Source organism: Cololabis saira, chromosome 5, assembly GCF_033807715.1.
Source record: "Cololabis saira isolate AMF1-May2022 chromosome 5, fColSai1.1, whole genome shotgun sequence".
NCBI classification, from domain to species: Eukaryota; Metazoa; Chordata; class Actinopteri; order Beloniformes; family Belonidae; genus Cololabis; species Cololabis saira.
In genome coordinates, this window is record NC_084591.1 from 8928551 (window position 1) to 8941167 (window position 12617).

The 12617-nt window shown below is 43.3% G+C and overlaps 1 protein-coding gene across 1 annotated transcript in view; it reads right to left on the minus strand.

Annotated features, from left to right (window-relative positions):
• Window positions 1-4675: 4675 nt before the first annotated feature.
• The window catches only part of LOC133444587 (copine-8-like), a 117528-nt gene continuing 109586 nt past the window's right edge, over window positions 4676-12617 (minus strand). The window contains exons 18-20 of the mRNA XM_061722434.1: window positions 8706-8763; window positions 6251-6324; window positions 4676-4888 (exon numbers count right to left, since the gene is read on the minus strand). Coding sequence (XP_061578418.1) covers window positions 4676-4888; window positions 6251-6324; window positions 8706-8763 — 345 coding nt within the window. The remainder of the gene's footprint in view (window positions 4889-6250; window positions 6325-8705; window positions 8764-12617) is intronic.

Here is a 12617-nt window from a genome sequence, read left to right on the forward strand (position 1 = left end):
GTGTAGAAACGTCTAAGAAAATATTTTACACGCAGATTATGACTTTGATGCGTCAATGAAACATCATCAGCCAAGAAGAGTATTGTAATACTGAAGCGTGGGTTTGGAAAAATGTTGTAAACATTCTTGTATATTGATTTCTTGACTGAAGAGGGCCCTAAAAAACACGGCTAACATCTACTGTATTCAGTCCACAGATGTACAGTAACATGGTTTCTCTTCACACGTTTACAGGAAGTAAAGGACGTCGGGGTGCAGTGGCTGATGGTCATTGTTAGTAGGGAATGGTTTGTGCTTTGCTGAGAGCTGAACTCTCGTACGCCCACTGCTGGGCACGACGGCAGGCCGAAACTTGTCTAAAAGTGACAGTGCAGTTACCTGATTATCAAATGCTGACCACTTGTAGGCTCAGGAAGGATCGCGGCGACTCGTTAGGCGACAGCAGCAGTTTTACTCAAAGGAACAGCCGTTACCCGAGAAAATCTTCCTAAAAAACAATACTGGCAACAGCGTTGAGTGCCGATTCTGTTAGATATACAGCTATTTTGATTTTGTTTTTGTTTTTTTGTTTGTTTTATTTTTTTTTTAAATTGCGTAATTGGTTTGTTTTTTTATTATTACATTAATTGAAATTTGATTTCTTAGGAAAAAGGGACAGATAAAATAAGTTTAGTCTTCTTTCTGTTCCCTTTCATTCAAGGAAAGAGATTTGTTGTAATTACCGTATTTTCTGGACTATATGCTATGCTACTTTTTTCTTAGGTTTTGAACCATGCAGCTTATACAAAGGTGCGGCTTTTCTGTGGATTTTTCTTCCACCGCTAGGGGGAGTGCTAATTTGAATTAGAATAAAAACTATGACAAAGTAAATGCAAAGAAGAATACACTACTTCATCTTTAGCAGATAGAAGTAGAAGCAGATTTCAAACAGATAAATAGATAAATAAATACCGGTTATTTTCTCTTGGTTCTGTCCCGTTTTAATCAGCAAAGTTGCTGCCGTGTTAAAAGACATTGTTAGGAAAGGATCTATTTAGGTACAAACATGTACATCATTTACAGTTCAAAATGGTTCTGTACATGTAGTAAATATCTCATCTAACAACATAAATATCTGCGGCTTGCATATCTTTTTTTTTTTTTTAAATAGAGCGGATGCGGCTTATATACAGGTGCAGCTTATAGTCCAGAAAATACGGTATATTGAACTGTTTTGTTAATAATAATAAAACATCTTTTTCAAAGTCCATTTGACATGTCTCTTGACATAAATTGGGGTGAATGGTAGTCCCACAACTCCACTTAGCGGCCCCAGTTGGCCTGAACCGTCCATGTGGGTCCCATGTGGGTTAAAAGTGGGCTACTCGAACACAAAGTGGGCCTGTATCAGAAATACACCACCTGGAGATTCAACAAGGGAATCTAACACCAAGACCCCCAACCACTGATTTTAAGGTTTTAAACTGTGTGCAGACGTTGTGATTCAAGCAATTAGTTAACAAAGTTAACAAAACAACATGTAACACCTTTATATCGGCAAGTCTGGAGGGGGGTTTTGGTCCTGTGGTTGAACAATTAAAAATACATCCAGTACTTCTTAGATCAACTGCGTTGATTCCAGCTATACGTGTGATCGAATTACAAAGGTTTTGGCACCATGTTGTTTAAGCCACCTGGGAAACTCTAGAGAAAAGCTATGCATGAGTACAAAACGGCAGAGATACCAGTCTGAATGACGAGGCGTCCACCGTCACTGCTGTGGATCTAAGAGGAAAACTGCTGCTGTCACAAGGGATACAAGGTGTTTAAAAAACATACATGGACATGTTCTACGTAAACGGAAAGCTACGTGTTTTTCTGTCACTGAACATTCCTGGACCAAGGCTTGCTTTTTTTGTCACTATGTGGATCTTCAGCTGTCTCGAATGGGTTACTAAACCAGTTATAACTGTCCCACGCACAAAGTTAGCGGTTAAAAGCGTGAACAAACAGCAAGAGGGAAGTACAGACCTGTGCTGGTTCTTACGAAGGTTCCTGAAACTAGTTCCAACATTTCTTAGAACAAAACGCTTTGCTGAGTTTAGGATTTATACAGTTCAAGCAAGGGGTGACCTCTCGCAGTTTTGAGTTTTGAAGCTAAACCAAAAACGGCATAGATGCACAGTCCCTGCATTGCCCATCAGGGGCGGTTCAATCCCTGTTGACCTCTATCGTAAAATGTTCAATTTTACAGCAAAAATAAACATATTTATAGCTTGTTTAAAGATAAAATGGCTAGTCCTTGGCTAGTTGTCCAACCGGAGTGCTACTAGCCCTCATTTCAGGTCTGGCAGCACTTGTTTAGCATGTTGTTTTGGTAGCGACACCTATTTGAACAATGGAACCTCAAACTACGAGGAAAAGAGACCTCTATGGCGCTGTCTTGTCTCTTACTTATTTTTTTCCCTTAAGGTCGGGACACACCGACCCGACGGCCAACCGTTGACAGAAAAGCAGTCGGGTTGAAAGTCGGCTCACATCTCCACGAGTCGGTCAAAAAAATACTCCTGAACTCACCAACCCAACGCCAACTAGATCGTAGGTTCTGGGCGTTGGCGAGGTGTAATACGTCCCCATAACTACAGGTGGTGCTAATTCAGTAATACAGTTCTGAACTGAGCGCTTTTTACGCCTTAAAGAAGTCATGAAGGATAGAAAATACGATGCTAATAATGAAAATATAACACAATCAAACACAAGCCAAATTCAAAAGGACATGATGATACAGTAGTTTAGGGTTTGTACTGTGCTAGTACGTTCACCATCGTCATTTCTGGTTAGCTCTGTTTCGCTAGTCAAGGGCTAGCTCTCCACCAATCAGGTTGGTCATAACGGCCGTCGGCTAGTGGCTGATTCTACATGTCGAATCAGCCAAATCGACTGCATGGGACACACCAACTCGACTCAAGGCATTAACTGCGCCCAACAGCCGGTTATCGGGTTGGTATGTCCCAGCCTTTAGTCTAATCTGCAGCTCATTTAGCTGGTTTCATTGTTGTCTATGTCTCATTTACTGCTGTAGAGCAATGCAGTTATTGCAAGAAGCAACCGGAACCGGGGTCCAACGTTACTTTGGGTGGATTTAGCCGTCGGCAGCGACCGCAGGCCATGAGAGCAAGATGAGAACGTCAGGAAAGCTTGGTCCATGAATATTTAGTGACATTTTTCTAAATAAATCATGTTTTGTTTTTTTTAAGCACCCTGTATCGAACCGCCGGTGATGCCTTCAGGAAGTGAAAGTTTGATCCTGGCACGTAGGTTTCTGGTGGACAACTCCTGCGAGGAGATGGTTGGCTACATGTTTCTAGACTTTAGCGGTTTCGAATCGCTCGTACTGCCGAACAAAAACGCGGAGCTAAAAACCGTTCTCACTGTCTCTACTTTCGTCCATGTGGATGGTTGTTCTAAGGAAAGCAGTTTGCATTTATTTCTTTTTTTTATGTGCACGTGTTCACAGCGCGCCGCCGCCGAGGTGCGAGTCACCTGAGTGAAAAAAAAGGTAAAACTGTGAAATTTACATGTTTGACTAAATATCAGTAACATACGGAAAAGTATTAGGGCCAGGCAGGAGAAAAATAAAAATAATATAGAGGAGGAAGATTTTTTTTTTCATTCTGCACTTCGAGAAAAAAGTCGAAATGTTGAGAAAAAAGTTGATTATTCTCGAAATTTCGACTTTATTCACAAAATTTCGACTTTATTCTTGAAATTGTATTTCAACATTATTCGCGACATTTTCAAATTTTTTTTTTCTCGAAATTGCATTTCAATATTAATCTCGACATTTCGACTTTTTTCTCGACATTTCGACTTTTTTCTCAAAGTGCACAATAAAGAAAAATCTTCCTCTCTCAAATATTTTTTCTCCTGCATGGCCCCAATACTCTTCCGTAGTAACAACACTCGTTATTCCAAGAAAAAAAACAAAAAAAAACTTTTTTTTGGCAATACAAAACAAAGTGAGAGGTAGAGAGACGCAAAAAAGCAAAATAAAAAGACTGTAAGACACGACACACAGTCAGGCTCGGTAATGAGATGTGTGTTTTTGACGTCTGGGCTTGGAGATCGGCGTTTCCAGAACCCATGGCGGCCACGGTGCCGGTGAATGTAAGGCTGGTTCAAGTCCCTGATCTGACCGGAGCGGGTGGCGGGTCGTTGGTGGTGGCGGGGCGAGGCCCTGAGCGTGGGACGATGGTGCATGCTTCCCTTAAACTAACACATGCTCCATTTATATATAAAAAAAAAAAAAAAAATAACTCTGTACAGTCTGTAATAAAGAACCGGGGCCTGGACGCTTTTGTACAAGGTCCCGACTCCGGGTTCTGCAGCTGAAAAGTAGGAAGTCTGAACGGTTTTCCCGCTGGTCCGTATAAATCCCTCCTGCGAAAACCTCCACATGTAAACATTTATATTCGTGTGAAACAGAGAGGAAGTGGAAAATAACCCCCAAGTCGCCTCCTCTAGGACATGGAAACGTCCCAGTTTGGGGTCAACCGCATCACCCGTCGTGGCAAAACATTCCCAAAAGTGCAACGCGAGCGAGCCGGCGGCGTTCGCCGCTAGCTCACGAGCTTCCCGCCAAGAGCAGCGAGAAGAGGAAGCTGGAAAACCGGAGCAGGAGCCGCTCCGCGGCCCTTCAGATCCGGCTCACCCGTCGGGTGAGGAGAGGGTGGACGGCCGGCGGGGGGCACGTGGTGTAAGGGGGCGGCAGGGGCCCCGGCTTGATGCCCCGGGTCCTCATGTAGGACAGGAACTGGTCCGGGATCTCGGCCAGCACCTCTTTAGCCAGCCGGGCCATGCTGAGGATGTGGTTCCCTCGCCGGTCGATGTAGTCTCTGAACGGGACGAACTGGGCGGGAACCAGAGGGGAGGGATTTAATAGAAGAAAGAAAGAAGAGAATAACACAAAGGGTGGAGGAATGAGAGCGTGAACTTTTCCTTTTAATCACCCATCATCCCATCAGCCACCTGTCTGAGGTTACTCGTATTTACATCTAAGAATAATTACAATGACTTTCCATCTTCTTTTTTCCATGATTATTTCCACCGTTGCTAAATAATCTTCTGGTAACGTTAGCTTTACGCTAGGCAATTTACGGCTCACTGAAATAGTTTCAGATCAAAAATGGATGAAATGGAAAACAGTCGTTATCCCTTTTTTTTTCATTTTAGCTAACGAATACTAAAAATTTGTTTTTTTTTCTCATTTTCTTACTTTTGGTTTTATTTTGAAAAACAAATGAACGAATGATACACAGATTCTTGTACGTTCAGTTAGTCTGTAACCTTGTGTTGTGCTGCTGCCTAAAAGAGGTCTCTCTTGTAAATGTGACCTGGGTCTCAATCAGTGCGTTTACATGGGAAGTTGAATTCCTCTCTAATTCATAATTAAAATGACAAAAAATTACCATATAAACACCTAATTCCGAATGAAAATGGCCATTCCGAATTAAACTTAATTCTGAAGTAAGAGGCTGGTTTATTCCGTTTTTAAATCCGAATAGAATAATTCTGCGATCATGTATTCACTCATTCCACTTTAAATTAATTCCGTTTTTTCTGCGCTGCTCGTTCCCTCGCCCGTCTGTCTCCATGATGCTTATATTCCGCGCTGGGCTTGTTTTCCAAACAAAGTTTCAAGATGGCAGCACGCAGTAAACGGTGGTCAAGAGCAGAGAAGATTTATTTAATAAATAGCTTGGAGAATCTGGAAATAATTGAAAGAACAGATGGAAACAGGAAACATGAACGTGTTTTCCATGTAAACCTCAATTCGGAATTACTATTTCCATGTAAACTCAAAGGAAAATAGTTTAATTCTGAATTATTTAATTTGGATTAATTAATTCCGAATTAAAAAACATCATGTAACCGTGGCCAATGAGATTTTACCTCTATAAACAAAGGTTAATTCATTTTTTTAAAAAACATGCGTGTAATTGAATGGTTTGTGGGCGGGATTCTTTTAAAAAACACATATCTACTGGGTTGGGGTGCTAAACAACTAGCTTCAGCCCGCCCAGTCTTGTAATACCAGTTTCTGCCATGTGTGGCAGCAGTGAGCAACGTATCGGCCTCAGTATAACATGATGAGTCGCACGTTTGGTTACACACACTCCTTAATTGCTCCGTGAATTTATCTATTTTTTGTCTCAATGGCTTTTATTCCCACATTTATTAAGTGTTGTATTGTGTTACAAGTCGTTCCTACCTGAACGATGTCCCTCTCGGCGAATCTTCCCTGCGATGAAATCCTCTCTTCGTCCCCGTCCAGCTCGATCATTTCTACGGAGGGACGCACATCAATCAGGACACTTTCACAACTCTTTTGTGCTCAGTTTTAGTTGTACACATCTACTAAAAGGATACTCGGTAAGAACTAACTTTAGCATTAGCACCAGAGAGGAGCATCTGACAGGCTTCATGACCATGATCATTGTTGAGTCTCATGCAATACGTTTACATGCACTACCTGAAAGTCGAATTGTTGCCTTAATCCAACTGATGTCAAAGTTTTAAAAGCGATGTTTACACCTTAGCCGGGCTGTAGTCAAACCGAACCTAAACTCTTGAGATCGAGCTATTAGTGCCAGATAATGCGTCCTAATCCGAGTAATTCCGGCATCTATACACAACCCACGGTTAGCCGAGCTAGCAACCACCCCGGGGATTCCTCCCTTTTGGTGACGACACAGCGAAAGCCAGAATATCAACACAGGAGGAGAAGAAGAAGACACACAACGAAGAAGGAACTGGAAGAACGTCAACGCAAAAGTGCATGTGGCGCCACCTAGCATCGTGGAGTCGGACGCACCTCACTCAGTAATTGATCCTTGCGCATGTTTGCTTGGATTTCTGGGAAACTCCAGTTTAGTGCTTAGCTAGATTGTTACAGATAGCTTGATTTAGATGTGCATGTAACCACATTGATACCCCTTTTCCACCAAACCGGTTCCGGGGCTGGTTCTGGGCCAGTTCTGGTTCTGGTTCACGACTGGTTCAACTTGCGAACCAGCTGAGAACCGGTTTGTTTTTCCACAGCTCGGGTGCTAAGGGGAGCTACGTCATTACGCCGCTGCAAACGTCAGTTACGTCGCTGCGTTTGCATTGGGGCGAAAGTTGAAGCAACAGCAACTTATTTGCTCTAATAAAGACCACGTAGCACCTCTGTGGATCATATCATTAAGACAGTCTTGGTATTGCTGTTGGTCTAACCCTGCGTTCACACTGAAAGCGTCGAAAATCTCCTGACGCAGCATCTCGCTGCTTGGTGCGTTCACACTGAAAGCTGCATGTACTGTCGACGGCTGCAGTGGGCGGGGCTAAATATGTAGTGGGCGGGGCGCGTACTTCCGCGTAGATAAGAGTGAGTTTGATGCTTCTCAACAAGTTTGGTCCGCGGATCAACATCAACCGCCAGCGAGCCTTTGCTCCCGGTGAACCATAAATCAGCCTTCAAGGCTGATTTATAGTTCCGCGTCACACCAAAGCAGAGCGGAAGGCGTAGGTTACACGGCGACGCACACCGTACTGTGACCCTACGCCGTCGATTTAACGCGGAACCATAATTCAGGCGAAGCTGCAGTCTGTCTGCGCTGATACTGACACACCGGGTTGGAGCGGATTTGGTCATGATGTTTAAACTGTGTTTTGTGATTAATAAGCACAGGTTTTAATTATTTTGCGTTGGATCAATGTAGCAAATAAAATCGTTCGGACCATCCAGCTCCTCACCCATCAGATACTTGTTTCACGTGATCAGTTCAAGTAAAAACGGCAGTCAAATCAGCAAAAATGTCAGTTTGCTGGATGAAATATATTAGTTCCTGATAAAATAAGTTTGTTAGTGTACAGCTCTGCTCCTGTACGCATGTGAATCAGTGTACGTTTGTGTCTACACGAAAATACAATCTGCATTGAGAGTTCTCGCGTCGGGAATCCCGGTCTGTGATTGGACGCTGCCTCGGCGTCGCCGCTGCTCATTGGCATAAAGTTCAGATTTTTCAACTTCAAATTGACGCGCTGATCCGGCTGCTCCCGCCGCTTCTCGACGTGCGTTTTCATAGAAAATGAACGGCAGTCGGCTGCCTATGACGCCAGTGACGCTTTCAGTGTGAACGCAGGGTTAATAACTCCGCCCCCTCCGCTTACGTAGGTGGTTCTTTCCTCTAGACCAGCAAAGAGTTGGTGCTACCTTGGAACCAGGTTTTCTTTCCCCGAGCCAGTTCTTTGTCAGGGGAAACATAAATCCTGGTTCCAAACTCAGCAATGGCCCAGAACCAGAACCAGATCCTGGAACCGGTTTGCTGGAAAAGGGGCATCACTGGTTTTGCAGGATCAGTGCTCGTTTCATTTAGCTCTGTGATTCCCAAACATGGATGTCATTGCTATGATGAAGGAAAGAGGTGAGAAATGCGAAAAAGAAAAAGAAAAAGGAAAAAAATAAATAAAAAAACATATAAAGCACCACTTCTGGAGGGGGAATAGTGAATTTCTGTACTTGTGGGGGAGGGGAAATGAAGGGGAAGGAATGTGGCGGCGTGAAGAAAATAGAGGCTGAACCATGTGGGAGAGCAGATAGGAAGCAAAGGCAAAAGATTACTGCGTGCTAATTAACACACACACACACACACACACACACACACACACACACACAATCCTCTTACCGTCAAATTCTGCCGGTCCAACCCCGACTATGATAATGGACATGGGCAGAGACGCAGCCTGCGGAGGGGGGAGGAAGAAGCAGCACATGAAAGAGAAGCGAAGGCTCCGTCCGTTCAGCGTTTGCTAGCCTAAACGCCGCGGAATGACAGTGAAACACGCCTGCAAATTACCGACTGCATGTTGAACATAACAGGCCTCAACATCATTAAAAAGCACGTTGTGAGACAGAAAAGCGCTATTCCTGGGTGTTTGAAGGGAGCAGAGTTAAATCAGGGCCGTAATGTTTGGGTTGTTAATGAGGCCGAGGGTGAAGAGCATCAAAATCTTATCTTCCTTTTTTGTCTTTCTGTACAAAGTTTCAGAAATTTTCACGCCCATTACTTTGAGAAAACAAAAATCCCTTCAAAACCAACCAAAACCTCGGTCGGTAACGGTAGGTTGTGACTTCTGGGAGAAATTACTGATTAAGAATTCTTTTACAATATTTTCTACATATATGTGCCATCTACCAAGGACCAACACGAACTTGAGGTGAGATTGGTCGTGACTTGCGACATATAAATAAAGCTGAACAGGTTGATGGTGAAAGTAGAAACACAAAATAAACATATTTATAGTCTTATACTGGTTCTAGTTCTACTAGTCCTGGTTTCAGTTCTACTAGTCCTGGTTCTAGTTCTACTAGTCCTGGTTTCAGGTCTACTAGTCCTGGTTTCAGTTCTACTAGTCCTGGTTTCAGTTCTACTAGTCCTGGTTTCAGTTCTACTAGTCCTGGTTCCAGTTCTACTAGTCCTGGTTTCAGTTCTACTAGTCCTGGTTTCAGGTTTACTAGTCCTGGTTCCAGTTCTACTAGTCCTGGTTTCAGTTCTACTAGTCCTGGTTTCAGCTCTACTAGTCCTGGTTCCAGTTCTACTAGTCCTGGTTTCAGTTCTACTAGTCCTGGTTTCAGGTTTACTAGTCCTGGTTCCAGTTCTACTAGTCCTGGTTTCAGGTTTACTAGTCCTGGTTTCAGTTCTACTAGTCCTGGTTTCAGTTCTACTAGTCCTGGTTTCAGTTCTACTAGTCCTGGTTTCAGTTCTACTAGTCCTGGTTTCAGTTCTACTAGTCCTGGTTTCTTCTAGTCCTGGTTTCAGTTCTACTAGTCCTGGTTTCAGTTCTACTAGTCCTGGTTTCAGTTCTACTAGTCCTGGTTTCAGTTCTACTGGTCCTGGTTTCAGTTCTACTAGTCCTGGTTTCAGTTCTACTAGTCCTGGTTTCAGTTCTACTAGTCCTGGTTTCAGATCTACTAGTCCTGGTTCTAGTTCTACTAGTCCTGGTTTCAGTTCTACTAGTCCTGGTTTCAGTTCTACTAGTCCTGGTTTCAGTTCTTCTAGTCCTGGTTTCAGTTCTACTAGTCCTGGTTTCAGTTCTACTAGTCCTGGTTTCAGTTCTACTAGTCCTGGTTTCAGATCTACTAGTCCTGGTTCTAGTTCTACTAGTCCTGGTTTCAGCTCTACTAGTCCTGGTTTCAGTTCTACTAGTCCTGGTTTCAGTTCTACTAGTCCTGGTTTCAGTTCTACTAGTCCTGGTTTCAGTTCTACTGGTCCTGGTTTCAGTTTTACTAGTCCTGGTTTCTACTAGTCCTGGTTTCAGTTCTACTAGTCCTGGTTTCTTCTAGTCCTGGTTTCAGTTCTACTAGTCCTGGTTTCAGTTCTACTAGTCCTGGTTTCAGTTCTACTAGTCCTGGTTTCAGTTCTACTGGTCCTGGTTTCAGTTCTACTAGTCCTGGTTTCAGTTCTACTAGTCCTGGTTTCATCTCTTCTAGTCCTGGTTTCAGTTTTACTAGTCCTGGTTTCAGTTTTACTAGTCCTGGTTTCTACTAGTCCTGGTTTCAGTTCTACTAGTCCTGGTTTCTTCTAGTCCTGGTTTCAGTTCTACTAGTCCTGGTTTCAGTTCTACTAGTCCTGGTTCCAGTTCTACTAGTCCTGGTTTCAACTCTACTAGTCCTGGTTTCAGTTCTACTAGTCCTGGTTTCAGCTCTACTAGTCCTGGTTCCAGTTCTACTAGTCCTGGTTTCAGTTCTACTAGTCCTGGTTTCAGCTTTACTAGTCCTGGTTTCAGCTCTACTAGTCCTGGTGTTATCAGCGTGATAATACGGTTCCTTTTATACCGTTCATCATAAAAAGTTGTTTTTTAAACTTCTTGCAGCAACAATTGTGCTAATTTCCTTCACGCGTGAGTCGGTCTGAATCTCCTTGACAGTTTAGAAATGAGTCTCATCTCCGTCTCCTGCTGCCGCGAGCCGCCGCTCAGCCGCCGCTGAGCATCGCAATATTCTTTATTAAATCACAGTCGGGCGGGAAACGGTCCAAGTGGCGGATGATGAATGAAAGGGAGCTTTTCTCCTCCACGTTTCATAACTTGTTGTGTTATTAGATAGAGGCCCACATTTGTGGAGAGACGAGGAGCGCCGGAGCTCCACGGGTCCAGAGGAGGAGGACGAGGAGGAGGGTTGAGGTCTCTATAGATCCTGCTAACTTTGTATTACAGTCTTGTTTATCCATATCTCTTGTATTGTAATGCTGTCTGGGCCAGCCCCTGTCGCACATATCTCCACAAACTTTATTTACTTCAAAAAAGATTTGTTAGAACAGTCCCAAGGTCGGATTTCCAGGCCCCATCTGTTCCCTTTTTTTTCTAAATTGAAGATTATAAATATTTGTGATAATAAAATGCAAATCTCTATTTTTATTTACAAAATTCTGTATTTAAAGGAGCATGAGGCTCCTTTTAAGAAATGAGACTCATTAGCGCCACCCTTCACCACTACGGCCGTTGGGGGTACTGCAGCCAACAGTGAAGCCGGCACGGGAGAACGGGGAGAACGTGCATGCAGCGTCATGTGACGTCACATACGCAGGACAGCGCGGGAAATTCAGCCTCCGAATTGCAGCACATTTTGCAGTTCAAGGAAACGGAGAGATACACTAGAGGGCTCATTCTTTTTGGTTTGGAACGCTTCATCTGACATTATTACTAGAAAAATTAAAACGTATACGAATTTCTTTCATAAATCCTGCCTCAATCCTGCCTCATGCTCCTTTAAGCCAATCAGTACCACTCCACTTCCAACAATACTTTTGTATAAAATCCAATATTCATAGTTATCCAACTAGATCTTTACCTGTACTTTGGGTTTGTGGGAATTGAGAGGACCCATAAACTAAACTAAACTAAATTAGCATTTCATCTCCATCCACCCCGATGTCGCACCATTAGAGGGCAATATATATATATATCATAGCCCCGCCCCCTCAGAATCCTGCATAGATAATGAGGTTAGAGAATGGGAAGATAAAGACATGGTTTAGAGACTGAATTTCTAATTTATTTAGCAAAAACAAACAAAAGCTTGTTTTTAAGACATTCAAGGCCTGTTTAAAATAGTTATTAGATGCCATAAAAGGTCCTCTTTAACCATCTTGTGTTTTTGTTTTCTAAAGTATTTCTTGTTTTACTGTCTGTATCATAGAGGGGAGGCCACTCGATAAACCCTCTCAGGTTTCTGACCTCTCCAGCACATTTTCTTTTATGTCGTTGTTTTTTTTTGTTTTTTTTTCTCTAAACGCATTCCATTGTATTTCCTTCTTTTCTTCTTTCAAAAATGTAATAAATCAAGGGATGCAGATCAGCGGGTAGCATCTTCCCGAATCCTCGAACGTATCAACCCTCATCAAAGTTATTTGATGGGAGCGCAGCAGGACCCCGGGGGGGTGCAGGAGGGAAACAGGGGTGTCCACGCTGACACCAACCCCCCCAAACTTCCCTCATTAGCACAGGAAGCTACACCAGGCGCCGCTTTTTATAGCCTTGGTTCATCAGGACCTCGGTTCGGGTTTTAATTAGAGCCGAACCTTCAGGTTCCGCCTCCG